A 25,206-nucleotide genomic window follows, 5' to 3' on the forward strand; every position below is an offset into this window, starting at 1 on the left:
GAGATTCGTGCAATTTCTGGGAAATAAGAAGTCAAATATTACAAACACGAAGGTTTTATATGCTTGCAGAACTTAACAATCATATTCATGTTTCAACTATCTAAACAAATTTAAATGGAATGGTAGGGCAAAAAGATATACAGAATAGTAAACTCATTACTATCGCCAATTATGTAACAAACATTAAGTAATATGGGGTAAGATGGATACCGTTAACAAATAATATATTATATTGCCCAATCGTGCTTTTACCAATTAACAAAGCTCGCATGAGGACAATTATGTTAATATTCTTTGTTAACTACTAAACAGTCCATAAAAGTGAGGAAAAACATGAACTATCGTACCCCAACATACTCTATATTAAATTTACGTTACAAAAAAAGGTATAACGTCGCGTGTGGTCGTTTGCATAATCCGAGTGACCGCGAGGATGTGAACTATTTGAACTCTTTACACCATCTAGCGGCCACATTATAGCGTACATACGAAAAAATCCGGTTTTCAAAAAAACTCATACAAAAAAAAACGTTAAAATTTTCATATAAATGCAAAATCTTTAATATAGGATTGCGAAGGTAATAGAATCTATCTACAAGTCTACACTCGATCTGACCTTGTCGTCACGTAACCGCCTGTTATCGCACGTGAGACTTGTTGATGACGTCACGTTGTAGGTCACCGCAGAAAGTATAAATGCCCCAGCTTTATGTTGAACAGTATCCAATTCTGCTCAAGCATCCTCCAGCAAGCATCAATCTTCTTTCAAGACTTTGTTCAACCAACTCTATTTTCAAAATGGTAAAGTCTTCTTTCACGGATGTTTAGGTTATCTTTATTCTTAAAGAAATAGCACATCTAACTCGTGACTAGTGTTACTAACGTGTTAAGATGTTATCGATAATAATTTCGTGTTTTTTGTCTACAGGCAGAAATCCCAGAAGAACGTATGGAAGGTAGGATGAGCTAGACTTCTATACCTATATAATAGGACTAACGTCACCAAACTTTTAGAAATCAAGGAAGCTTATGAAATCTTCTGCCGAACCACTGAGATGGAACTTGGATTCGATCAAGTTGGAGATGTTTTCCGAGCCATTAACCTTAACCCAACCATTGAAGATGTAGAGAACGCTCTTGGAAACCCAACAAAAGAAGGTTTGTATTTAAACGACCGAATACGAAAACGTACAGTATATACTCTGTCGTCCTTAAGCCCCAAATCAGCCAGATGTCTAAAAACTTCGTCGAGTTTAGCGTCATATTCAAGTCAAATAATTTTTATTCATGGGACATTTAGTCAAATGTAGGCTATAACTTTGTGTACAGATATGGCTGCCAAGAAATTGAAGATCGAGGAGTTCCTTCCAGTGTACACCAAGTTGGTTACTGAATTTACTGAAGGCACTTACGACGATATCCTTGAAGGTCTTCGTGTTTTCGACAAGGAAGGTAACGGAACAGTTATGGGAGCTGAGATCAGACACGTCCTTCGAACCCTTGGTGAGAAGATGACAACACAAGAAATCAGTGCTTGTATGGACGGCCAGGAAGATATGAATGGTTCAATCAACATCGATAGTAAGTGCTGGCTTCTTATAAATTGCAGTTTTAATATAAAGTAAGGTGGGGGAAGATGGGACACCTCTTCATTTTATTTTCTCGGCCCATTTGGTAGTAAACAAAGAACGTTCATAGAATTTTAAACCGAATCCTCATAATTCACATGAACTCTCCTTAATTGTTTAAAATACGACCAGGATTTGGAAATCATGTGTTAAAAGTGTCTCGTCTTCCCACACCGTACTGTTCAGCATTAAATTCCTGTAGTGTTCACAAGTTATTTGTATGATTACAATTTCCTTTCTTTTCAGCTTTCTGCAGATACCTATTGGAGGAAAAGAAAGCCGAATAATCAACTTTCGAATAAACAGCCGACAATTTTCTTTATTAAAGTCGTTTTGTTTTTACCAATTAATTTTGTTGCTATTTATTTTTTAAAAGTAAAAAGCGTTTTCGAACCATGATTTTGTAAACGTTTAAATAAATTGACAATGAAAGAATATTAAAACGACCGGTTGGTAACTAATTCTAAAGCTTGTACAAATACATCACGTATATGTAAAAGCGTCGCTGTTGTATGTGGTAAGGTGGGGAAAGATAGGACATCTTTACATTCTACTTCCTTGTCCCATTTGACAGTAAACAAAGAACATTCGACAAATTATAAAACTGTATCCTCGCGACTTCCCTATAGACCGTGGTTGTTTAAAACACGATCGGAATATTTGGATATTATGTGCCAAAGGTGTCATGTCCTTCCCAACCCTAATATATCTATATTTAAAAAAAACAAATTACAGCGGGCAGCGCATAACATGAAAAAGGCGTTTTATAATAATACAGTGGAATTACACATATTTACAAGAAATGCTTATGCGCGTTGCGGCAAGAATGATAATAAATAAGAATAGTTGCCAGTCTTTGTCTAAGCGTAAAAAAAGGAACAGTTCCAATGCAACACTCAAATATTGTTGTTCAATTTATTTGATCTTGGCTTCTGTAGGTCCTTTACCATTACGTAAACACATTTGTCTTTCATTTTTGCTTGAGCAAACACAGCTACACCGGTATATGGATCTTTTTAAGACAAAAAATAGTAATGGGGAAAGTATCTCAAGACAAGCTGTACACACACTATACCAGAAATCGCAAAAAATAGACTTATCCTATTTAAAACAAATAGCAACGTTCTATATATGAAAATCGTAAAGATACGGTTTTGTAATTCTACAATTTTTTTAACTCACTGCCAAATGGGACAAGAAAATAGATTGAGAAGGTGTCCGATCTTCCCCACCCTACTGTATATTGCCGTGAAAGTGCTGTTGCCATTACCAGATTACAACAAACATCGCATGTCTGTTTTGATAACACCGAAACGGACAGTATCTCTGTATTCAGTATGACCGAAATGACGACTGCACAACCATATATATTTACAACAGGCACATGCAAATAATTACAAGAAAATTCTGTCTTTACAGAGCGTTGCAACAAGAAAGGTAACAAATACAAATGCGTGCTGGTGTTTGTCTTAGTTTTAAATAAAATGAAACAGTTCTAATATAGTACTCATAGTTTGCTCTTCAATTTATTCGATCTTGGCTTCTGTAGGTCTATTACCATCACGTGAACACAGTTGTCTTTCGCTTCTGCTTGAGCAAACACAGCAACACCGGTATATGGATCTTTATAACTTGTCATGTCTATCTTCTTTATACATTTGTATCCCAATCTCTGGACGATACCCATTGATTTTACTGACGTTGAAAATCCGACACAAAAATCAAACCCCCGTTCTACAAAAAACTCCGCATGTCTGCATGAGACGTAAAGTAAAAAAAACAAACGTTCTTTATATTTATTTAAAATTTCCTCAATAAAACCAGAAAATAATTCTACCAACCTTTTCGCGAGTTCTGTGCCGATTCCTTGATTTGAATATTCGGACGAAACTACACTGAGATCACCAATTACGAAGTTGCTACTATCGAGATCTTCCTCTAAACTTGATTCTGACCACTCTTCAAACTGAATAAAGAGGAAGCTGCTGTTGTTTAATTCACTGATTCTGGTGGCAGCACAAAGTTCTTTCCGACTTGGTGGGGCAGGGAAGTGTTCTGTTTTATCCCGGCTTATGAGTTATCATGTATCTATACTCTTAAAAGTACCCAAATACTGAGCAGAAGGTATTCATTTTTTACTCTTGAAGATCAGCATATATCCCTCTTTAACATTTTCGCTATACATTTACATACTTACTCTTTGCATATATAGAACTTTTTCCGGAACTTTGCTCCTTCTGAAACTTGGGATTTTGTAACATTTAAGTTTCCCCATCGACAAACCACACATTTTCTTGCTCAAACTGTCATATGCCCCAATACTCACACCCTGCGGCACCACGTCCTGTAATTGAATGAAGTTTAACAATTCCCATAATCTTTGCAACACAACCCCACTCACCCTAGCTACGTCATCAGCGTACCATCGCATTTCTTCATCGGTCAACGAAAGGCATTTGGACATTGGTTCATAGGGTAAGTAATGCTCGATCAGTAGCTCAATGACGTCATTAATGTCGTCATCACCTAGCAGTCTATACACAACTTGAGTTTTTCTTTCCATGTTTTGTTCCATACACTAAACTAGACTAACATATTAGCTTTAAGAATAACGCAAAGAAAATGTCCCGAAATGTTAAGAATATAATGCGTTCAAACACGCGCATACGCAATCCTTGCCTGCTGGTTGCAGTAACTTGAACATAAAAAATGTAAATGCGTTTTGTCGTTATGGTCACTGCTGTCTCCCATTTCCTATATGTTTGAGTAACTTCGCTTTTGCATCCGTTTGGATTTTGCGGTTATACCATAGTATACTGAAGTCACTTCAGTATACTATGGTTATACCAGAAATACTAAAGACAACTCATTAGAAACAACGCAAGCTAAAGAAAATTAACTTAACCCCTATATAGTTATATAGATTGCAATTAAAATATTTGTACTTTGACTGGCAGATGCTACTGTGCATCCAGTAAATAGAACTAAAAATATATGCATTAAGTTAAAGTTAACTCGACTAAAATCAAGTTCACAACCACAGTACAGAACTAACCAAGCGTAACGAACTAACCAATCGTACAATTATGTTCAAGTGAAGGAAAGCGTGTAGGACGAGGTGCATCACACAACAGCAGTCGTGCTTCGGGTGTCGCAGAAATCTGGCTCCCCTACAAAACTGATTTCCACCGGATCCTTTTACCTATTTTATGAGAATCTAGAACTCTGGTTTCGACTAAAAATAAAAGGTTTGGATGCGATATATTTGTACATTTCTGTATTAATAACACGCCATCAACGACGAAAAAGGACGACAAACATACATTTTCCTATTAAATAAAATAAACTAACTATATATATATGTATGTGTGTGTATGTATTCGAGTAGTCTTCGTTTGGAACACGATTTATAGGTTTCTAATAAAAATGTTCCGTGTAGCCGATGCTGGGAACCAGATTTCCGCGACACCGTCAGGAAATAACTCGATGCAATAACGTTCATGAACAATACACATGAATTAGTACAAGTCATAACGATTAATGCAAGCAACAGGACTACAATCAGTTATGAAAAACACATAAAACCAAAAAGCATAACAATTGAGCAAACATTAGAGAGAATATGGTGGAAGTGGTGCATATTGTATACAGAAGCTAATATAGATGGACTTTTATATGCGATCTGATGCGCATGTTTTAAAATTACATCTACTTTTCCCTGAAGTGCTGTTAACACTATATAGCAGACTACTCGCTGCTTGTGCAACATCTGTTTATCCCTTTCGGTCATTGGCTTTTGGACTGTCATCACAATGCCGCCTGTTCTCACGTAACAAACGCCGCTTTTGATGACGTCACACCTCAGGTCATCGGTGACTATTATAAAAGCCCCAGCTTCATGTTTAACAGTATCCACTTCTGCTCAAGCATCTTTCAGCAAGCATCAATCTTCTTTCAAGACTTTCTTTAATCACCTCAAACAGTAAAATGGTAAGACCTTTTGTACGGATGCTTTGGCTCTTTTTTAAACCTTATTCATGTATTAAATAATGGCATCTAACATTTGACTAGAGTTACTATTTTTCAAAGTCTTTAACAACGTCTTAAACTTTTCTACAGGCAGAAATCCCAGAAGAACGTATGGAAGGTACGTAGGACAAACTAAAATGTCAACCTGTACGCACACAACCAAAATAACATTATGTTATACTCTTTAGAAATCAAGGAAGCTTATGAAATCTTTTGCCGAACCACTGAGATGGAACTTGGATTCGATCAAGTAGGAGATGTTTTCCGAGCCATTAACCTTAACCCAACCATTGAAGATGTAGAGAACGCTCTTGGAAACCCATCGAAAGAAGGTTTGTATTTTTGTCAAGGCAAGACGCTTCTCCGGCATAGTCGAATACTTTAGCATCTTAAGAAAAATTTTGCTGCCCCACTGGTTTAGATGCACTTTAACGAAATGGCTGACGCCTGACGATGAACAATTTTAAACGCTATGGTAACTAACGTACGATAATTCCTATAAAACATATTTATATCTTACAGATATGGCTGCCAAAAAATTGAAGATCGAAGAGTTCCTTCCAGTGTACACCAAGTTGGTTACTGAATTTACTGAAGGCACTTACGACGATATCCTTGAAGGTCTTCGTGTTTTCGACAAGGAAGGTAACGGAACAGTTATGGGAGCTGAGATCAGACACGTCCTTCGAACCCTTGGTGAGAAGATGACAACCCAAGAAATCAGTGCTTGCATGGACGGTCAGGAAGATATGAATGGTTCAATCAACATTGATAGTAAGTGACCGGCTTTATGCATAGCTGGTCATTATAACATTACTAACAACTGCAATCTGATTTATTCTTAGCTTTCTGCCGATACCTCTTGGAAGAGAAAAAAGCTGAATAGGATGGCAAAGGGGCGGTTTAAGTAAAGGTATGTGCAAAAAAACGAAATACAGAATTAAAATTATGCTAAACTACATGCGAAAACAATATTCTTTTAAAACTGTTTACTAAATGCGTATATACATTAACAATCACATTGTTTTTCAGGTCTTTTTAAATCAAGAAATCAAGATTTAAATGGATTTTCAAAATCGACACGTTGCTTGTTTATTTAATTGTGTTTATTCGTAAATTATAATAAAATTGAATCATTTGACATCACTTTTGCTGCTGTTATGTTACGATTGTAAAAGAAATGCATAGTCGGTCTTAACATTACAAAAACATGTAATAATGATTGGAATTATGTTACTGGTGCTAGTCAATCAGTTTAACCTTCAAGGGTATATAGTTCAATAAAGTAATTGAGTTAATACGCTTCCAAACTTTCAATTGCACTGAATTGTGTATAGGATTAGGACGGACACTATGCAGACATTGTATTCGCTGTGACCAGACTCAGATTGCGTATACAGTATAAGGGGGTAGATGGGACACCATCAGTACATAATATCCAAAATATGAGCCACCAATGTCGCCTTATGTGTAATTGGGCATAACAGCCCTTAACTGTAATTTCTTTAACTCATTGTCATTTATCGGTTTTATAAACTGTAAATCATATATTATAAAACAGTTAGGTAAGGTAACTATAGTAAGCCGGCACAAGCTGTACAGAATACTCAGTCGTTGCCTCGCAATGTGAGAATTACTGCTGAGTTACATTCATTCATTCATTCAACCGACCGGAAAACTTGAGCAATTTGTTGCACACTTTATGTTTATTAGAATGATGTTTCGGTAACTGCAAAACGTCACTATAAACATAAATGAAACTTTATTAATTAGCTTGATGTGTAAATTAACTTCTTCAGCATCTCTGGTCTAAAATATTCAGCTCTGGTTGTAAGGTTGGTTGTAACTAGCGATTTTGACAATTCGCTTGTGACAACTGTGTTACGGCCATTACCAATAAATGTATTGAACAGCGATACGTATACGCCCGTCAGCACGGGGCGTATATAGCAAAACACATACTACAAGCATCTACTGGCAAGCCACATATATACGTTAATTGGATTGTTATACTGATTTGGAGTTTGAATGTGTAACACAAACTGATGACTCTTGTAATAGAGGGATAGAGTTATATACAATAAACAGTCATGTGTTACGCATTTCCAAATTTTAAAACGCTCGTGATCATTAGATCTATTAAACTATACCTACTAATATAAGTAACTTATAGTCAATTAAATCTGCTATTATAATAAGACAACTAAGAGTGCTGATACCAAAACATGTGATTGACACTTTGAGTCGATCTGGGCCTCAATCAAGTTTCGATAAACGATTCTCAATGTCACATACTTTCCGTATTCACGTTCAACCAAGTTTCTTATGTTAATAGCCTAAATGAAAAGACTCTCTGTATACATCTCTTGCAACAATCCACATGTACCTACATGTAGTTCTTTGGGGTAAAATGGAATATACGGTTAGCACTTGAGCCCCATATTTCCTGATCGTGTTTTGTTAACAACGTTCATTTAAAGTCGCTGGGCTACGGTTTTATAATTCTCCAACAATTTGTTGTTTACTACTAAATGAAACACAATAAAATATGTCCAATTTTAACTCGTCCTACTATAGAGGATCTTAACTACGGTAAAGAGTGATCGTCTCGTAACTGAGAATGCTAGATTTAAATTTTAATGCTGTTGTCATTTTTGACGTGCCTTATTTTTAAACATAATACACAGCGGTTATTGTTTTTACCATATGGTCACCTAATGGGTTTTACATAATGCCAAACACGTAAGGAATACCCCGATGGTACATATTGGTAGCATTATGAATGCTAATACACAATGTTATTGTATGGTGAAAAGTGAAGAACTTTTCACCATACAATACACTTTTTAGTGTAAAACTGTTTATACAAATTTAATTTCGAAATATTTAAAAATCATTTTCCATTCGCAAAGTGTGTAGTATCCAAGAACGTGACTAAATAAATATGCGCTCAAAACTTTACTCTTACTTTTCGAGGCTCATGCTGGTTGCGTTCAAGGACCAGAAGAAACACATAATCACCCGACCAAAGCGAAACAGCTTTGTTCACAACTAATCAAATTTCTTCCACCGCCTGTTCTCACGTCACTAATTCCGCCTGTCTATTCTGATGACGTCATATATCAGGTCATTATGTCTGTTATAAAAGCGCTGGGTCGAAGTTTAACAGCATTCAGTTCTGCTTAAGCATAATCTAGCAAGCATCAAACATCCTTCAAGACGATAAACTATTATAATGGTAAGTGTAGTTGTATGCATTGCTGGGGAAGCACCAGTAGTAATATACCATACCGATAAAACTAGTTTAGATTGTTTAGAATTTTATGTAGGATAAGCCTAAAACTTAATAACAACTGTCGATTTTGTCTACAGGCAGAAATCCCAGAAGAACGTATGGAAGGTAAGACAACCAATAGTGTTAAGAGCCCTAATTTTAAAGGGCTGTTTTAATGCTGGTGATTAAAAACTAACGTCATGCTTATCTATCAGAAATCAAGGAAGCTTATGAAATCTTCTGCCGAACCACTGAGATGGAACTTGGATTCGATCAAGTTGGAGATGTTTTCCGAGCCATTAACCTTAACCCAACCATTGAAGATGTAGAGAACGCTCTTGGAAACCCATCGAAAGAAGGTTTGTCTTTTGTTATGGCAAGACGTTCCTCTTTTGCTCTGCTGGTGGTGGTGAATGTTTTAAACGCGGTGGTAGCTAACATACAATACTCCTATATAAAATGTTTATATCTTATAGATATGGCTGCCAAGAAATTGAAGATCGAAGAGTTCCTTCCAGTGTACACCAAGTTGGTTACTGAATTCACTGAAGGCACTTACGATGATATCCTTGAAGGTCTTCGTGTTTTCGACAAGGAAGGTAACGGAACAGTTATGGGAGCTGAGATTAGACACGTCCTTCGAACCCTTGGTGAGAAGATGACAACACAAGAAATCAGTGCTTGCATGGACGGTCAGGAAGATATGAATGGTTCAATCAACATCGACAGTAAGTATAAACCTACAATCTAAGTAGGGACATGCAAGTCAACAGTTTGAGGTATGCAGTGCCCATTGTTAAATAGTAGGTTGGGAAAGATGAGGCAAGCTTTTATTTTATGTTACACCTTCCCATTTGCTGGAAAATTAGGAAGTTTACAGAATGATATTACCGCATCCCACGACTAAAAGAGTGTTTTTTATTTGTTAAAAAGTAGGAAATGTGGAATAGAAGGTTTTTATCTTACCCCTTATACCATAATAAACTTATAACCTGACATGTATTTCTTAGCTTTCTGCCGATACCTCTTGGAAGAGAAAAAAGCTGAATAAGACGACCAAGTAACAATTTAGGTAAAAGTTGTTGTTGAAGTAATAAAGTTATTATATAGTGGGGTGGGGGGAGATGGGACACGTTTGCATTCTATTTTCTCGTCCCATTTGGTAGTAAACAGAGAACAATCAAATGATTATAAAGCCGTATCCTCACGACTCCCACAGACCGTTGTTAATTGTTTAAAACATGATCAGGATATTTGGATATTATGTGCTAAAGTTATCCCATATTACCCCAGAGTACTTCGGAAAAAATGTAATAAACACGTGAAAAATCATTATTTTAAAACTATGCTTCTGTAGGCTAAGCAGCATCATATAAACCTATACTTTATACCCATATATTTTTAGGACTTTTCAACAGTTGAGAATTCAAGAATGAAATGGACTAAATCAATGACGACACCAAATATTGTGTTGAGAAATTATTCGTAAATTATAATAAAATCCCTAATGTTTCATCATTATGTTTCCTACGGTGTTGAAATTGTATGATGCAACAGTTTAAGCCAGTTAATACACTACGGATGAATGAATGTTCTTTGTTTACTAACAAATAGGACAAGAAAAGAGAATGAAAAGGTGTCCCATCTTCCCCCACCATATATATAAGGCAGAGATCAGTATGGGACGCGCGCTCAAACGTTATGAGAGCTTTGGCAAAGGACTTGGGCCCAAACACGTTAAGAACGAAGGCTACTGATATGTTTATTACATTTCGGGGTCTTTTAAACATATTTTAGTTGAGCGAATGAGTTATTCGACCAACAAAGTAAAATAACCATAGGAAATTTGTAAAAAAGGCCGTGTTTCAATGAAAAATAGGCGTCATGATATTGCCATTGTCGGTTTTCTCGACGACGAACAATGTCTGTCGCAAATTTGTATAAGCTTTCTCTCGCACATAAAAGTATCATGATTATGGACACGTTTATAATTTTAAGCCTTCGGGCGACTTTCCAAAGCCTTGTAGCGACGACTGCTCATGTTTAATATAACGTGCGTGATTATACGACAAAATCTAAATATTTGAAACATACTTAATACACGGTAAAAAAGCAGTGATAAGACGACTGATTGATCAAAATCTAGAGGCACAGTTATTCGCTGTTAGAACCGTACGATAAGGGCGTGCTTCGAAGGAATTTTTCCTGGGACAAACTTGCAGTTGAAGGTTTTGATGTTGTGGGGTCCATTGAGCCGTACAGCACATCGTCAACTACACCAAGCATGAGCCGTTTACACCGACATTTTTGACGGTCGCTCATTTTTTTCATGTCGGGCAGCAAGCTCTTCAGGAATGATACATCTGCATCATCTTCGTTGGTCATTGTGAAAGTATTTGGGTTTGCTTGGAAACTATAGGAACCATTGTCGGGGAATTCTTGAGTGTGCTGCTTGCGCTTTTTATTCCCTCGACTTTGAGAGAACTTATTGAAGACTAGTGGTTTATCATCTTCAATTTTCGGAACTGTGCTGGGTGGAGGGCTTGTCTTCTCGTAGAGTCTAGACGTACTGGACTGTTTTCCAAAATTTGAGTTCCAAGGTGCCGATGCTTCTATAACTTCAATCTCTAAGTCGGCTGCTGGATATCTTTGTACCGGTTGCGAGAAATCAAACTCGTTGCTGTCCAGCATGGTCGGTCTTGGAGAATGCCTGCTGAAAGAATCTTCTTCGTCCTGAATAGGCTGACTGCGGGTAAATGGTATCAGGAACTGCATGTGATCTGCAAGGTAGTACGGTTTCCGACCTTGAGCGCTTCCATTTTTTTGGTTTCGAAGGTGACGACAAAAACTTGCTCGTAGATTTACCCACCGCTCTTTACATGTTTGAACTAAAAAACGGGTTAGTGTTAATGGAATTTTGTCAATTTAAACTTGATACAAGAAACCAAATTATACAGAAATATTTGCATTTTACCACTTTCATTTGACTCTTGAGCAATAGCAAGCCAAGCTTCAGTTTGTATTTCTCTGTTGTTGTATTGTTCCGAAAACGGATTATACAAAACTTCATGCCGTTCAATCATTTTGACGAAATTAACATTAAATCCATGGTCTCCCTTCATCATTGTTTATGGTTTGTTAAAATTAAACATAAACAAAGGAGTACAGTATTTAAACGTGAATCCTAAAGAACATAATGGGCAATGCAATTAAGTTAAACTCCCCAACGCCCAAAATGACATGGTCCAGACATCTATGTTGCGTCGTGAAAAGCGAACGTTCTGTCATGTCTGCCCTCTCCGAATCATTTCTTTGTCTGTTCAAGAATAAACATAAAACTGTGTTAAAACTTGCTGTTTTAACCCGCAAATTATATTTTGTAACTAAATATACACAACACAGAATAGTTAATTTTGCTCAAACTCTTCGCTAATTTCTTACAAAACAGACAACGGCCAACACACAGAACGTTTTAGACAAACTGTCGTGCGATTATGTTTTCTTGGGCAAGACATGTCACGTGCGCTCCTTTTTTCCTTGCGAATTCGCGCTTCGGTACTAGTAGTACCAAACTAGACATTGTATGTGCTATCACTAAGCAGATATAACAGCGATTAAAAAGCTTTGTTTTGACTGAAAATCTGTTGCGTAAGCAAGCTTTTTTTCCGTACACCTCGTAGCCAGAGTCCGTATATAAAATGTTTTGAGCTGATAGCTTTCAGCCCAACAATTTTAAGATAAACGTAAAAGGAACATTTTGCAAACGAAAACTTCTTTCATAGGAAAACGAACAAGAAAGCCGTACTATATGTAGGAAACACGTCGAAATAGTAAATCCAATCGTGAACATGTTAACTATCAAGCGTTTGACATTTAGTCTTCTGCTCTTGTTTTACATTACAACTTCGGTAAAAGGGAGTGGACAGGCAGCACAACCTGCTAAAACTTGCACGGTTAATCTTGATCTACCACCATTGCAGAGGTATTCTATGGGATATAACTTGTACCAGAGTCTTATCACGCTAAATAATCCATTGTCACATTAATTAAAACATGTATTACTTAGTGTTGCTTGTGTAAAATAATAAAACCAAGGGATTCTTCACCTTTTGAAAAAGTTAACTGTTTAATATAAAACAAACCAAAATCCTACTAATCAAAAACTGACCCATTTTTGTTCAGATGGAACAACTTCACTAGTTCATGTGGATTCAACTTAACCAAGGGAAGGGAGATTATTAATGCTTTAATCAAGTAAGTATATTCAACATACCAAACTTTTATTCTACTCAAAATAATGATAATTTCAATCCAATACTGAAAATCCTTTAAAAAATATTTAAGAGTGTGATAGCCAATAATATAACCATCAAGGATGTCATATAGCTTGCATAGTATGCAGCATACATTATTGTATCTTTGAACAATAATAATAAAAGAGGACAGATATTCAAAATCAATTGTATTATTGTCGTATGAAAATGTACATGAACATAAGAGGGAATTAAAATAAAAGTGTCTCTTGTATGGTTTATTTGTAACAAATATTGTTATAGGTCGGTGGTGAAACCTGAAGTGATTGAGCTCCTGCAAGGTGTTGGTGCAAAACTAGATGACTATCTTCCTCTTCCATATTCTGATGAATTGCGTGGTTTAAGTTCAACGTTGGGTCTACCACTTGGTGATCTGGTCATTTTAAATCTTCTCTACGATTTCACAGCCTATGATGATTCAAGTTCAAAGTAATTTTTTTAAATTAAGGACACTTGTTTAAAAATATAGTGGTTTAAAATCTAAGTTTACTCTACTCAATTCTATACTCACATACCAATCTTTTATACATAAAACAAAGTTATACAGGTCACAAGAAAGACACTATTATTTTAATTTGTTTTGTTCTTAAGTAAACCAATTGGTGTTACTGTTATCCAGAAAAACTCTGTGCTACATCTTAATGAATAGCTGCAGTTTAGCCATTTACAATTATATACATTTCCAATTCTAATCTCAGGTAACCTGTTCATCCACAGAGCATGTACAAGCATAGTAGCTTCGGACAAACAGAATAAAATAATTCATGGAAGAAACCTTGATTATCAAATGCAACCTAAATACTTAAGAGAAATCACAATACAAGTCGATTTTCAGCGAAATAAAAAGGTTTGTACAAAACAAGGATGTTACAATTACAAACATACTGCTCCCCAGCAGTTTATTGATGTCATTTATTAAAACTAATTTAGAAATACCTTTATGAAACTATTGTTAGAATTGTAATTTTCAATCGACTGATTCGACTACTGTATATTTTACAGAGTTTTTTTAAGATATAAAGCTGGTGGTCCAATGTAATTATTGTTAGGTCTTCGGTGATCATTGAAATTCAAAATATTTGGGCAGAGTGCATGTGTTTTTAAAAGTTAAGACTATGATACCAAACCAAGCTATAACAAAAAACAATATTTTGTCTTTAGTCCTTGTTTATGGCAACCACATATGTTGGGTACATTGGTGTGATCACTGGGTGTCGCCATGGAGCATTCTCTATATCAGGTGACGAACGAGATAAAGGAAAATTATGGAAAAATATCCTTACTGCTTTAAATGGTGGAAAATCAACTTTTTTCGCTCAGAGAATGGTTTGTATTTGACAAGTTTTTATTACCTAACGTGTTATAGTGTTATTATGTCAGTGCAAAATGCTAAGAATGTTTCGCAAAGTAGTAGGCTTTAACAATTAAATATGAGAGCCTGTTTAATATACCTTGTGTTCAGATCAGAAAATAAATAAGGAAAATGGAATACATTTTTGTTTAATGAAAATTTCCTATGAGAACGCAATACCACAACTAGTATTACCTTTTTGAGAACTGTTTAAATGTTTAGTACAAATTAACATAAATCATTGCTTAGTAATTGAAGGTAAGTAATGGTGGCTGATTGTATAAGCGAATTATACAATTAAGTGTAAACACAGAGGTGTTTAAAATTTGAAATTATTGTTTTGGGAAATATTTAACAGAGGAATTCCACAGATATTAGAGCAAGCTAGAAACTATGAGGAAGCGTTACAGATGGCTATCAACATCCCCACAATAGCCCCTGTTTATTTTATACTAGGAGGTGTGAAGTCATGGGAAGGTGCAATTGTGGTGAAAGATAGTGGGAAAGTTGCAAATGTTTCATTGCTAGGAAGTGACTTAAAACACCCGTGAGTTGTGAAAATAAATAGTATTGCTAATTTATTTAAGTTATCAGTATTTTTAAGAATTTTTTTACATTCTTTCATTCAAATATTACATTGAAGTTTTTATTTTTTTTATATTTTCTAAAATTACTTGGTGTTTGAACTAAACACAGTTCTTACTAATTCACAGTTGGTACATTGTTGAGACAAACTATGATCCCTGGTTGAGACCACCAGCAACTGATGATAGAAGAGACGCTGCAATCAATGCAATGAACAAAGTTGGAAAAAATCATTTCAGCCCAGAACAACTGTATAATGTAAATAGTTTTGAAGTGAATTTCTGAAATATAATTCTTTACCATTATACGTTCTTACTATAAAATTATATATAATTGGAAGCAGTGTTTGTGTTAAGTATTTACCATATACTATCTGTACCTTATAAATTGCTTATAAAAATACCAATAAATATTTTTTGCCTGGTCATGCAAAATACGCTCTCTTTGTGTATGGTTAAAAGCAGTGCACTAGTTTTGGTAAAAAGTAAAAATCACTGGATTTATTTCCTGTTCTACACTGTCCAACATTTTTCTTTCAGGTACTTTCTGTTAACTTGGTGTTTAACAAAGATACGACTTATACCACCATCATGAGTGCTGCCGATCCAAGTGTTTATCATACCATGATTAGATATGATGCACCTAACTGAAATTATTTGGTAAACACTTTAAATTTCCACTTTGCTTAAATTTCCTCACTGTCAACTTTTTTCATTTTTTATTGATTTTATTTTAAACTTTATTTAAAAGTTTATATTTTTAAAATAAAATAAAAGATATGTTTTTGACCTACAGTTACTTTATTAGAAATTCTACCTAATAATACTTTTGAATGATGTGGTAAATTTTACATTTATGAACATCAAAGTGAGCAATCTCTTCCATGACTCCTTCAACACCATTTATTGACTGGTGGTAAAATTTATCATATATGCAGTTTTTTTCTTTGTTTTTTATAATTATGCAGAATTATTTACTTAAACTTTTGTTCCACAAGTGTAAACATGTCAGATATTGTAAGAGATAAATTGACCAAGTATATTTTATTGAATATTTCACCTTCCCTTACCCATAAATCTGTGCAATCTGTTTATTTATGTCCTTACTTTTAGATTATGTTTATTATATTTTTAATTGTTTATTAAATATGGAATTACATACTTTGGTGATTGTATTATGAATGAACTAGCTAAAATCATGAAAGGAATTATTCCAAGTGTAATTACTTAGATATTAAATGTAACACATAGCAGGGACTGTTTTTCACTTTTAATGCGACTAAATTGCAATTTAAAAAAACAAAAGTGTGGTAAATATTTTACGACAAAAAATTTAGGGGTTAAAAAACATTGTGAGACTATTTGAGAAAAATATTTTGGAAAGATTTTAACTATTGCAAATTAGGCATTTAAAATTGTTTGGTGAATAACAATTAAGTGAAATAAGATTTTCAGATTCATTAGCCTTGATATTTAGTTCGTCATTGTGTGGTACAGTTAAAAAGCTCATTTTTAGTTCTATAATTAAAACAAATTTGTTTAATAATGTTCTGCTCAAGGTTGGTACAATAAACTGAATGCTGTTTGTGTGTACCAAACAAACAAGATTACCAATCCCAACCATTGATTAATGATTGTTACACCTGGACTTAGTGCAACGAACCCTTAATGTTTGCTTTTCATTCTGAGCTACATTTGTAAAAGCAACATGCAAACTATGATCAGGTTGATTTTTGTGATATTTGTTGCACTCTGTGTGCATTATTGCAGCCATGGTGAGGCAGCAGTTAGTAGCATGGACAAACCATCTTCCAATGCAGCTGTTCCGGCAAAAACTTTTGTTTTGAATCTTGATTTACCCCCACAAGAAAGGTGAGAACTTGTTTTGCAATTATACGTATTTTTATTTCCTATCACCAAATTTTGTTTTAAACTAGAGCGATTTTCTTTTCAGATGGACAAATGTTGTAAAGCATTTTGATCCAAATGTTCTCAAGCAAGGGTTGAATACTTTGTACAAGTAAGTTACAGTGTGAGCATTGGGATATAATGTCCAAGTATTACATTTAAAAGCTTTTTTTACTGAGTACCCTCATTTTTAAACACATCAACATTTTGCATTGTAGAATAAACGAAAAATAAATTAAAGTAATATAATAGCTTTTTTGACAGCCAGTACCTGCCATCAAAAGCATTGATTCCTATTGTGGAAGAAATTGCTAAGAATTTGGAAGATTACATTCCACAACCATATGCTGATGAATTACGCGGATTAAGTAAAGTACTTGATATGAAGCTGGGAGACATAGTTCTCGTAAATATTATATACGACATTTCTGCGTTTAACAGCAGTGGAATAAAGTAAGGAGTTGAATTGAATAAAACATACCTAAAACTTGAACATTAAAATTTAAAATGATGCTGTTAGAAAAATGCAGCATATAAGCTGTGTGTATAAAACATGTGAATGAATGTAACTTATTATCCTCGTGTAGCCGGAAAGTGACAGTCGTTATAACACGGTTTAACACCTCGTGCCAGCTTACGAGTTACCATGTATTTTACTTTGTGGGTGATTATTTTTTGGGGATTTTTTTTTGTATGACTGATAATTTGGACAACCCATTAGTGACCACTGGGTTGGAGCAATTACTGTTAAGTGTCTTGCCCAAGGACACATTCGACCACAATGGTAACAGCGACAAGCCTTAAACCCACTACCCCTGGGTTACAGGCAGGTGCGCTAACCACTATGCCACGTCGCCGGACAACGTAGTGAAGTACAAAATTAATCAGTAGCAAAGATAAATTCCTAGTAAATCATTTGTAGTATTATAGTGCACAAAAAATAAATTTACTAAGAAAATAACAGGGTAGACATATTTAAATCTTTTAATAAAAATTCATCTTTTCTGCTAATTTAATTTTAAACTAAAAAATAAGAGAAATCTTTCATTATTATTACATCACAGAGCATGTACGAGTATTGTCGGCATGGACAAAACAGGAAAGATAATCCATGGGAGAAACTTAGATTACAAATTTGGAGACTTTTTAAGGAATCTGACAGTTCAAGTTGATTTTCAGAAAGGAGGAAAAGTAAAAATTGTTTTTGTATAATTTAACAATGGAAGCTACATCTTTGTAAAGTAAATGTAATAAACAAAACCGCTCAATTTTGTACGAAGGACAACAGTAATAAATAATATGGTAGTCTATGATGGGAGAAAAACGAATTTTGAAGAGCTGTAAAGTCAAAATATTTTTTTAATTTCAGCATTCTTTTACTTGTGTAACAAATTTTCATATCATTTATCCATTTCATTATTTCAGACACTCTTTATGGCAACAACATATGCAGGTTACATTGGCGTGATCACTGGTTCTAAACCTCACGCTTTCTCAATTAGTGGAGACCAGCGTAACACGGGAAAGATTTGGAGAAACTTGTTATCAGCATTGGAAAGCTCATGGCCAACATTCTTTGCAGAAAGAAGAGTAAGTTAGAAATAAAATTTTTGTATTTCTATTCGTTATAGGAGTGGTATTTGTACATTACAACTTCTATGCTTTGAATTGAGTAGTAAAAGCTTCTTTAGTAAGCCTTGAACCTACACTCATTTTATCAAACTTTAGTTTGAACCTCATATGATATTGTTCTGATTTGTGTGGCTCTAGCTCTTAAAAATCATATATAAAACAACTGCTTTAGGGGGCATAATAAATTGTGCAACCCCGCTTGTCCATGTATCAACATGCTACTTAACAGTAAAGCTGCGCTATGCACATGCAGTACTACAAAAATATGTACGCATGCATGAATACATATTTATGTTTGATTTATTATGCTTTGTTCTTTGTCACTTAAAGGGCATTATTTCCACACTAGGTTTTGGAACAAGCAAGTGATTATGACTCAGCTCTCCGCCAAGTGGTGGAAACACCAACAATCGCTCCAGTTTACTTTATTGTCAGTGGAGTTAATCCAGGAGAGGGCGCTATTGTTATACGAGAAGGAAGAAAAGTTGCAAACATTACAACTCTTGGTCAATCAAAACACGGGTCATTATTTACTAATAAATGATTTATTTCGTAAAAGAAGAAACATTCATCTTTTAGTAGTGTTTTTGGTTTATAACATATTTTTAATGTATCAATTAAGCTCTGTATAGGTGGGGTTCTATTGCAGAAGAGTCTTAGTTATATAAAGGTAGATTATAAAAGCTGATTCATGTAAGTTACTTGACTTCCTAAACAATGTTAATTTAAATTACAGTTGGTACATTGTTGAGACAAACTATGATCCCTGGTTGAGACCACCAGCAACTGATGATAGAAGAGACGCTGCAATCAATGCAATGAACAAAGTTGGAAAAAATCATTTCAGCCCAGAACAACTATATAATGTAAATAGTTTTAAGTGAATTTCTTTCTGATTTCTGTACCAATATTCTCTCTATTTAAAGATTAGTGGGTAGATACAAGGTAGATAGGATACTTTTTAAATTGGCTTGTATACAGAACTTAATTTACCGACATTTACAAGGCAAATGCGCTGTAATAAATTGTTTTAAAATCTGCTACCATTTGTCATACACAGGAGGTATGATGTTCATTGTTCATTTATGCACTTTGTTGAAACAAGATTCTGTATATTAACAGTAAAAAGGAATTGCCTTAAGCCAAACATACAATGCACAAATCCATTCTTTGGTAAATGGATACTTAACATGTGTTTTATATGAATATTCATTTATCCTATTAACAGTGTTACTTTTTTTCAGGTACTTTCGGTTAACTTGGTGTTTAACAAAGATACGACTTATACCACCATCATGAGTGCTGCCGATCCAAGTGTTTATCATACCATGATTAGATATGATGCCCCAAAATAAATACTGGAATAACTTCTTTTAATCTAAATCTACTTTATTTACAATATTAATTCTAAAATAAATTGAAAAATAAGCGGTTAATCTTCATTCAATAGATTTGCAAGTTTTTGTACCAGCTGGTCGAGTCTCAGCTTTTTCTAAGAAGACAGGAAGAAAAGGCCTGCACTACTAAGGAAGTAATAGATAGTTGGATCAAAGTTATTCTGTTAAAACTGCAAATACATAATAGTAACAAAATAATGAAGCAAAGTATTTTCTGTTTAACGTTATTAGTATTTGGGTTTGTTATAGTAGAAGCAATTCACAAAAATGAGCAGAAGAGGTTTCTACCCAAAAGACACGTTTTAAATTTGGATCTTCCACCTTACGAGAGGTAAAGATATATTGTAAATTTTGTTAACGAAAAAACAATTAAAACTAACATTGCAAAAAACTACTTTTATTTAATAAATATTCTTACCTTGTTTTGCAGATGGAATCATATACTGGACCAACATGATGTGTCTTATATATATAAAGCACTTCATAAGTTAATGAAGTAAGTTTCCAATTACATTGTATATACTTTCATTGACATTAGGCTACCTATTTGTGTAGATATATTGTAACATCAATGTTAGTTTATATGTCATAGAAAGTTAAACCATAAGCGATCTTAAGAGTACACTCAATATTGCAAAGCTATTGCATGTATGAATGAATGAACTTACTTTATCCTCGCGTGGCCGGAAATCGACAGTCGTTATAACACAGGTATTCACACACCTCGTGCCAGCTTACGAGTTAAAGTGTATTTTATTTTGTGGGTGAATATTTTTTTAAGATGTTTTCTGCATGGCTAACAATTTAGACAACCCATTAGTGTCTTGCCCAAGGACACATATGCTCAAAAACGATAGCAGCGAAGAGCATTGGACCTATTACCTCTAGGTTAAAGACACCCATTGTGCTACAGCGATGGATATACTTAGTATTATTATTTTATTTGTCCATACAAATAGAATGGATACATAATAGCTTGATGAAAGATAAAAGCCAAACATAAAACGAAATCAAACAAATATAAATCCCATTAAATGTTTCATTGTAAAGCAAAGTAAGGATGTCTAAAGGAGTAAAGAGCATTCATGTAATATGATACTCCTATCACGCACTACAGATTATTCAAACAGCTTGTACAAGTTGTTTGCAAAAATCAAAAATGCAATTTATTACATTTGAGATATTGTATATATATCACTGAATCGTTCAATACATTTTTTATTATTTAAAACATAGATTTTTTTAATAATTGATTTGCATGTACAAAACTAAAGGCTTCTTGAATATAAATAACAACTTCAAATTCATATCAAGTGGTAATGGAAAAGGAAAAACTCAAATTTTCATGCAGATGTTTTGCACAAAACAACATGATTTACCATATTTATGTATTAATTCATTTTCCAGTGTTTATCTTGGTTCGAAAAGCCTAATACCAATCCTTCAAGAGATGGCTGTGAAGCTTTTACCATACTTTTCACAACCTTATGCTGATGAACTGAAAGGTATCAGCGATCACACAGGGCTTTCTTTGGGTGATGTTATACTTGGAAACATTGTATACGACGTTACAGCGTTCAATCGAACCAATTTCCATTTGACCAGCTTACTGTCAGAGGGTACAGGTTTACTGAACAGCTTGGGACTTAGTGGATCAAAAATTCTCAGCAGTCTTGGGGGTTCAAATTTACTTAGTACTCTTGAAAATAAGGGCTCCAGCATCTTAAGCAGACTTGGATCTTCCGGTGCAAATGGATCAAGTCTGTTTGGTGATTTACAAAATCTAAAGTGAGTTATTAATAGATTGTAGTTTATTTGTATAAATTAAATTTCTTGAATCAGGTTTCACAAAAGTTGGTGTAAAATATATTGAATGTAAATGAGGTTTCTTTTGATCAACCCACCCACTTATTTTGATCCACAAATAAAATAATTCATAGTAATTTTCTTGTTCACAATTCTCCCAATTTAAAATAATAATCCTTTCTTTAACTTTATATCTCATTAGGTTATGTACAAGCATAGTAGCAATGGATAAAAACAACAGAATGATACATGCTCGGAACATGGACTATGAAACTATACATGAATATTTAAAACGTGTAACTATTGAAGTGGACTTTCAGAAGAACGGCCAGGTATAATAAAGCAACTGACATTGCTGGACATACCTTGTTCAGAGTATATGATGTCAAATTACATGTTAATAGTAATTATCATTTTTAATTTAAATTATTGTTAATTTATTTAGTTTTAAATTATGATTAACCTTTTCTTAAAATTGACTTATGTATGAAGTTTTGTCTTCAATTTACATTATGACATGACAGACAGTATTCACTGGAACAACCTTTGTGGGTTTTATTGGCATAACAACTGGTTACCGTAGAGAAGCTTACACTGTGAGCGGTGATCAAAGAAATGTAGGAAAGATCACCCAAAATATCCAGTCATTTATCAAAGGAGGGGAATTTGCATTCTTCCAACTGAGAACTGTAATATTTTTTATTTATTTCTTCATAATAATTCAAACTTAAACTTTAAACATAAAAATTAATGTTTTGCAACTTTAAAGCAATAGATATCTTTGGAATTCAAACATCAGACCTAAACTAAACCTGTTTATATTATACTGACACTTTTACGTATAGCTTATAAAGATGGTTACCCATAAGCAGTTTACAGTTTTGTAAGTTAAAGACCCTAAAACAAAGAAAAATTATATAAGTTTTATTGACAGCACATTTTATTGGCAGGTTCTGGAAAAAGAAAGAACTTTTCATAGTGCTCTTTTAAGTTTGGTTCGCACTCGCACAGTGGGGGGTGTCTATTTTATTTTGGGTGGTGTACGACCAGGAGAAGGTGTTATTATCGTTCGAAGCCAAAAAGAGGCAATTGGTGTTGTTGGAATTCCTCGACATGGGTAATTTAGCGTTTAAAATTTCTCTGCAACTGCCCAACATAAAAATACCCCTTTTACCAATGCAATTATTAATATGGTATAATTAAAACATTTCTAATGAAACCCTTGTTGCATATTAGATGGTATGTATTGGAAACTAACTATGACCCATGGAACCCAGTACCCACATCTGACAATCGTCGAGGTGCTGCCATTACAATGCTTAATAAAATTGGCAAGAATAGAATCAGCCCTTTAAAACTTTTTAATGTAAGTGTATCAGTTTTTAGATGTAAAATAAATAGCTAGAATAAATTTTCGGTATTCAGCGCACAGCCCAGTGTTTTTTAAAGATTTTACCCTTATATACTAATAAATAAATACATGGGACTTTCATTCTGGAATTATATTTTTATATTATAGTAGAGTGGGGGAAGATGGGACACTTAAGCACATATTTCCCAAATCAAAAAACATGACGGTTTTTGGGTGATACCGCGAAACTATCATTTCTTTATTAATTGATAACATTTCAAAAAAATAATAAAACAAACAAGGAGGAATTTAGGAATTTGCACAACAGGTGAAATTTTACAAATTAGAAAAAACACAAGATAAGATGGGACAGTTTAAAATCCTTGTTAATTTTGATTAATAAGTGTATTTATAAGTAGGAATATACGTAAATTACACGAAATAATACTATATGCCTTTAAAAAATCAAGTTTAAACATTCTTTTTCTTGCCCTACTGCTATAGTTTTTAACATGTTACATACATTAGATTTTTGTATAAAAGATGGTATTGTGTGAACGACAATGGGTAATGTAACTAATGTTCGAACATAAACGAATAAATATTGTATCCTACAAATGTATATAAACTTGTCATAACAGAGAATTGATAATAACTATTAATAAAGTTTACATTTTTGCTACAAATTTCTTGCTACGCTGTTTTTTCGCACAAGCCACTTCTCATAAATTATCTCCAAGTACAAATGATTGAATTTCAAATATATTTTCCATATGTTATCTTGTTATTATATCAGTATATATTATATTTTAATTACCCCTGAGGTATAAATTATTGAATTTAGAGCAAACCTTTTAAATTTTAGCAATAAAAACCTACAAAACTAAAATGTAGGTAAAGATGGGACACAAAACTAAAATATATTGTTATATTAATAGTAATATAGTGACTTTATATACATAACTTTAGAACGATATTTTGTTGTTTTTATTTCAAATTAAAGTCATATTGACCCCTGCTTTTTTTCCTCTCTTTTTTTCGCAAAACTAAAACTAGTTTATAAGACAGTTTTTTTTATGAAGCTATGAAACTAGTTTAATCGATCACACTCGCAAACTACAAAATTTCATTGGCTTTACCATGATTTAGCAAGTATTCAAAATTAGCACCCTAATATTTCGCATTTTTCCACCGGTTCAAAAAATTTGCGTTTCTGTTTAACAATTTTTTTTAATAATTAAAAACAGTTTTAGGTTTTAACGCTAGCTTTATAAAGTCGTGATAACGCTGTCAAATAATTGTGTAAGATTATTTTTTGAAAAGGAAAATTAAACAAATGTCTTGTCTGGCAAAGTGTCCCATTTCCCCCCACCCCACTATATAGTTCTAGTAATTTCGATCAATTAAGTAAGAAAAATGTGTTTGTTTTAAACCTTCCAGACGATGACAAGATACATTATAACGCTCTGTTTTTAGGTATTAAGTACACCACCAGTGTTTAACTTTGACACAGTCTACACTGTTATTATGCAAGCTGATAAAGGAAGATATTCAACACTTATTAGATATGATGCACCAAAGAAAACTAGACCCACTTCTAACATCACACACATTTAATAATACCAATATGCAAGTGCTACTATGCGCTTTTGGATCTTCTACATATACCTTAGTATGAGATGTGGTGAATTTGTGTAAAAGATTTGTTTTGCCAGTGCATTTTGTATCATACGAATGCACTGTATTTGATGTGGTTTTTTCAGATATGTGGCTACTTATTTACCGTTAATGGCCTTACATTGGATTTGTGAAATAGTCAGAGTAATTTAAGTTAAATAATATATTACTGTGCATTACTCTTTAAATAAAAGTAAGTAGAATCACAAGAATTGCTAAAGGGAAAGAGCTAACATGCCATACAGGCAGTACTATA

At 33.9% G+C, this 25,206-nt stretch overlaps 7 protein-coding genes across 14 annotated transcripts; 5 read left to right on the plus strand and 2 right to left on the minus strand.

Annotated features, from left to right (window-relative positions):
- Window positions 1-660: 660 nt before the first annotated feature.
- LOC149743167 (myosin light chain 3, skeletal muscle isoform-like) lies at window positions 661-6,803 on the plus strand. Of its 3 annotated transcripts, none has more exons than XM_089883460.1 (6): window positions 682-801; window positions 5,748-5,775; window positions 5,846-5,989; window positions 6,180-6,431; window positions 6,503-6,570; window positions 6,690-6,803. In XM_089883460.1, the coding sequence occupies exons 1-5, from the start codon at window positions 697-699 to the stop codon at window positions 6,541-6,543; spliced, it is 570 nt and encodes a 189-aa protein (XP_089739586.1). In that variant the 5' UTR covers window positions 682-696; the 3' UTR covers window positions 6,544-6,570; window positions 6,690-6,803. The 3 variants fall into 3 exon arrangements, with proteins under 3 accessions (XP_089739578.1, XP_089739586.1, XP_089739594.1); XM_089883468.1 differs by lacking the exon at window positions 682-801 and adding an exon at window positions 5,480-5,618; XM_089883452.1 differs by lacking the exons at window positions 5,748-5,775; window positions 5,846-5,989; window positions 6,180-6,431; window positions 6,503-6,570; window positions 6,690-6,803 and adding exons at window positions 929-956; window positions 1,015-1,158; window positions 1,330-1,581; window positions 1,875-2,071 and having other exon boundaries at window positions 661-801.
- LOC149743168 (uncharacterized) lies at window positions 2,380-4,431 on the minus strand. Its single transcript, XM_089883380.1, has 4 exons — window positions 4,030-4,431; window positions 3,826-3,972; window positions 3,470-3,594; window positions 2,380-3,382 (listed from the first exon to the last, which is right to left on the minus strand). Exons 1-4 carry the CDS (start codon window positions 4,201-4,203, stop codon window positions 3,136-3,138), a joined length of 693 nt encoding a protein of 230 aa, XP_089739506.1. The 5' UTR covers window positions 4,204-4,431; the 3' UTR covers window positions 2,380-3,135.
- A 1,961-nt stretch (window positions 6,804-8,764) lies between the features above and the next one.
- Window positions 8,765-10,452, plus strand: LOC149743169 (myosin light chain 3, skeletal muscle isoform-like). The gene is made up of 6 exons (XM_089883528.1): window positions 8,765-8,895; window positions 9,030-9,057; window positions 9,147-9,290; window positions 9,408-9,659; window positions 9,942-10,003; window positions 10,337-10,452. Exons 1-5 carry the CDS (start codon window positions 8,893-8,895, stop codon window positions 9,980-9,982), a joined length of 468 nt encoding a protein of 155 aa, XP_089739654.1. The 5' UTR covers window positions 8,765-8,892; the 3' UTR covers window positions 9,983-10,003; window positions 10,337-10,452.
- Window positions 10,453-10,513: 61 nt separating this feature from the next.
- LOC149743170 (uncharacterized) lies at window positions 10,514-12,347 on the minus strand. Its single transcript, XM_089883263.1, has 2 exons — window positions 11,906-12,347; window positions 10,514-11,819 (listed from the first exon to the last, which is right to left on the minus strand). The coding sequence occupies exons 1-2, from the start codon at window positions 12,054-12,056 to the stop codon at window positions 11,086-11,088; spliced, it is 885 nt and encodes a 294-aa protein (XP_089739389.1). The 5' UTR covers window positions 12,057-12,347; the 3' UTR covers window positions 10,514-11,085.
- A 155-nt stretch (window positions 12,348-12,502) lies between these two features.
- LOC149743171 (N-acylethanolamine-hydrolyzing acid amidase-like) lies at window positions 12,503-16,340 on the plus strand. Its single transcript, XM_089883105.1, has 8 exons — window positions 12,503-12,913; window positions 13,114-13,185; window positions 13,488-13,673; window positions 13,962-14,091; window positions 14,406-14,570; window positions 14,967-15,142; window positions 15,309-15,438; window positions 15,720-16,340. Exons 1-8 carry the CDS (start codon window positions 12,780-12,782, stop codon window positions 15,828-15,830), a joined length of 1,104 nt encoding a protein of 367 aa, XP_089739231.1. The 5' UTR covers window positions 12,503-12,779; the 3' UTR covers window positions 15,831-16,340.
- On the plus strand, window positions 15,720-20,104 carry LOC149743172 (N-acylethanolamine-hydrolyzing acid amidase-like). 4 transcript variants are annotated; one of them, XM_089883048.1, is made up of 9 exons: window positions 15,720-15,839; window positions 16,905-17,051; window positions 17,134-17,199; window positions 17,340-17,540; window positions 18,152-18,278; window positions 18,513-18,677; window positions 19,069-19,241; window positions 19,456-19,585; window positions 19,964-20,104. In XM_089883048.1, the coding sequence occupies exons 1-9, from the start codon at window positions 15,814-15,816 to the stop codon at window positions 20,072-20,074; spliced, it is 1,146 nt and encodes a 381-aa protein (XP_089739174.1). In that variant the 5' UTR covers window positions 15,720-15,813; the 3' UTR covers window positions 20,075-20,104. The 4 variants fall into 4 exon arrangements, with proteins under 4 accessions (XP_089739174.1, XP_089739178.1, XP_089739187.1 ...); XM_089883052.1 differs by having other exon boundaries at window positions 17,352-17,540; XM_089883061.1 differs by having other exon boundaries at window positions 16,950-17,051.
- A 206-nt stretch (window positions 20,105-20,310) lies between these two features.
- On the plus strand, window positions 20,311-25,157 carry LOC149743173 (N-acylethanolamine-hydrolyzing acid amidase-like). 3 transcript variants are annotated; one of them, XM_089882939.1, is made up of 8 exons: window positions 20,311-20,447; window positions 20,547-20,612; window positions 21,524-21,904; window positions 22,125-22,254; window positions 22,447-22,611; window positions 22,873-23,039; window positions 23,159-23,288; window positions 24,750-25,157. In XM_089882939.1, the coding sequence occupies exons 1-8, from the start codon at window positions 20,314-20,316 to the stop codon at window positions 24,888-24,890; spliced, it is 1,314 nt and encodes a 437-aa protein (XP_089739065.1). In that variant the 5' UTR covers window positions 20,311-20,313; the 3' UTR covers window positions 24,891-25,157. The 3 variants fall into 3 exon arrangements, with proteins under 3 accessions (XP_089739065.1, XP_089739073.1, XP_089739082.1); XM_089882947.1 differs by lacking the exon at window positions 22,447-22,611; XM_089882956.1 differs by lacking the exons at window positions 20,311-20,447; window positions 20,547-20,612 and adding an exon at window positions 20,631-20,827.
- Window positions 25,158-25,206: the final 49 nt, after the last annotated feature.

Source organism: Ciona robusta, chromosome 1, assembly GCF_009617815.1.
Source record: "Ciona robusta chromosome 1, ASM961781v2".
NCBI classification, from domain to species: domain Eukaryota; kingdom Metazoa; phylum Chordata; class Ascidiacea; order Phlebobranchia; family Cionidae; genus Ciona; species Ciona robusta.

Excerpts from the sequence above, each read along its gene's own strand:
- LOC149743171 (XM_089883105.1), top strand. The coding sequence starts at position 12,780 with ATGTTAACTATCAAGCGTTTGACATTTAGTCTTCTGCTCTTGTTTTAC. Across the intron at positions 14,571-14,966 it reads CTTTTTTCGCTCAGAGAATG|ATATTAGAGCAAGCTAGAAA; the intron begins GTTTGTATTTGA and ends GGAATTCCACAG. Across the intron at positions 15,439-15,719 it reads GCCCAGAACAACTGTATAAT|GTACTTTCTGTTAACTTGGT; the intron begins GTAAATAGTTTT and ends TTTTTCTTTCAG.
- LOC149743172 (XM_089883048.1), top strand. The coding sequence starts at position 15,814 with ATGATGCACCTAACTGAAATTATTTG. Across the intron at positions 15,840-16,904 it reads CACCTAACTGAAATTATTTG|GTTGATTTTTGTGATATTTG; the intron begins GTAAACACTTTA and ends AACTATGATCAG. Across the intron at positions 19,586-19,963 it reads GCCCAGAACAACTATATAAT|GTACTTTCGGTTAACTTGGT; the intron begins GTAAATAGTTTT and ends ACTTTTTTTCAG.
- LOC149743169 (XM_089883528.1), top strand. Across the intron at positions 9,058-9,146 it reads CCCAGAAGAACGTATGGAAG|AAATCAAGGAAGCTTATGAA; the intron begins GTAAGACAACCA and ends CTTATCTATCAG. Across the intron at positions 9,291-9,407 it reads TGGAAACCCATCGAAAGAAG|ATATGGCTGCCAAGAAATTG; the intron begins GTTTGTCTTTTG and ends TATATCTTATAG.
- LOC149743167 (XM_089883452.1), top strand. The coding sequence starts at position 697 with ATGCCCCAGCTTTATGTTGAACAGTATCCAATTCTGCTCAAGCATCCT. Across the intron at positions 957-1,014 it reads CCCAGAAGAACGTATGGAAG|AAATCAAGGAAGCTTATGAA; the intron begins GTAGGATGAGCT and ends CCAAACTTTTAG. Across the intron at positions 1,582-1,874 it reads TGGTTCAATCAACATCGATA|CTTTCTGCAGATACCTATTG; the intron begins GTAAGTGCTGGC and ends CTTTCTTTTCAG.
- LOC149743170 (XM_089883263.1), bottom strand. The coding sequence starts at position 12,056 with ATGATGAAGGGAGACCATGGATTTAATGTTAATTTCGTCAAAATGATT. Across the intron at positions 11,820-11,905 it reads TCAAGAGTCAAATGAAAGTG|TTCAAACATGTAAAGAGCGG; the intron begins GTAAAATGCAAA and ends CCCGTTTTTTAG.
- LOC149743168 (XM_089883380.1), bottom strand. The coding sequence starts at position 4,203 with ATGGAACAAAACATGGAAAGAAAAACTCAAGTTGTGTATAGACTGCTA. Across the intron at positions 3,595-3,825 it reads AAGTTCTATATATGCAAAGA|TTTGAAGAGTGGTCAGAATC; the intron begins GTAAGTATGTAA and ends CTCTTTATTCAG. Across the intron at positions 3,383-3,469 it reads GGCACAGAACTCGCGAAAAG|ACATGCGGAGTTTTTTGTAG; the intron begins GTTGGTAGAATT and ends CGTCTCATGCAG.
- LOC149743173 (XM_089882939.1), top strand. The coding sequence starts at position 20,314 with ATGAAGCAAAGTATTTTCTGTTTAACGTTATTAGTATTTGGGTTTGTT. Across the intron at positions 20,613-21,523 it reads GCACTTCATAAGTTAATGAA|TGTTTATCTTGGTTCGAAAA; the intron begins GTAAGTTTCCAA and ends TTCATTTTCCAG. Across the intron at positions 22,255-22,446 it reads ACTTTCAGAAGAACGGCCAG|ACAGTATTCACTGGAACAAC; the intron begins GTATAATAAAGC and ends ATGACATGACAG.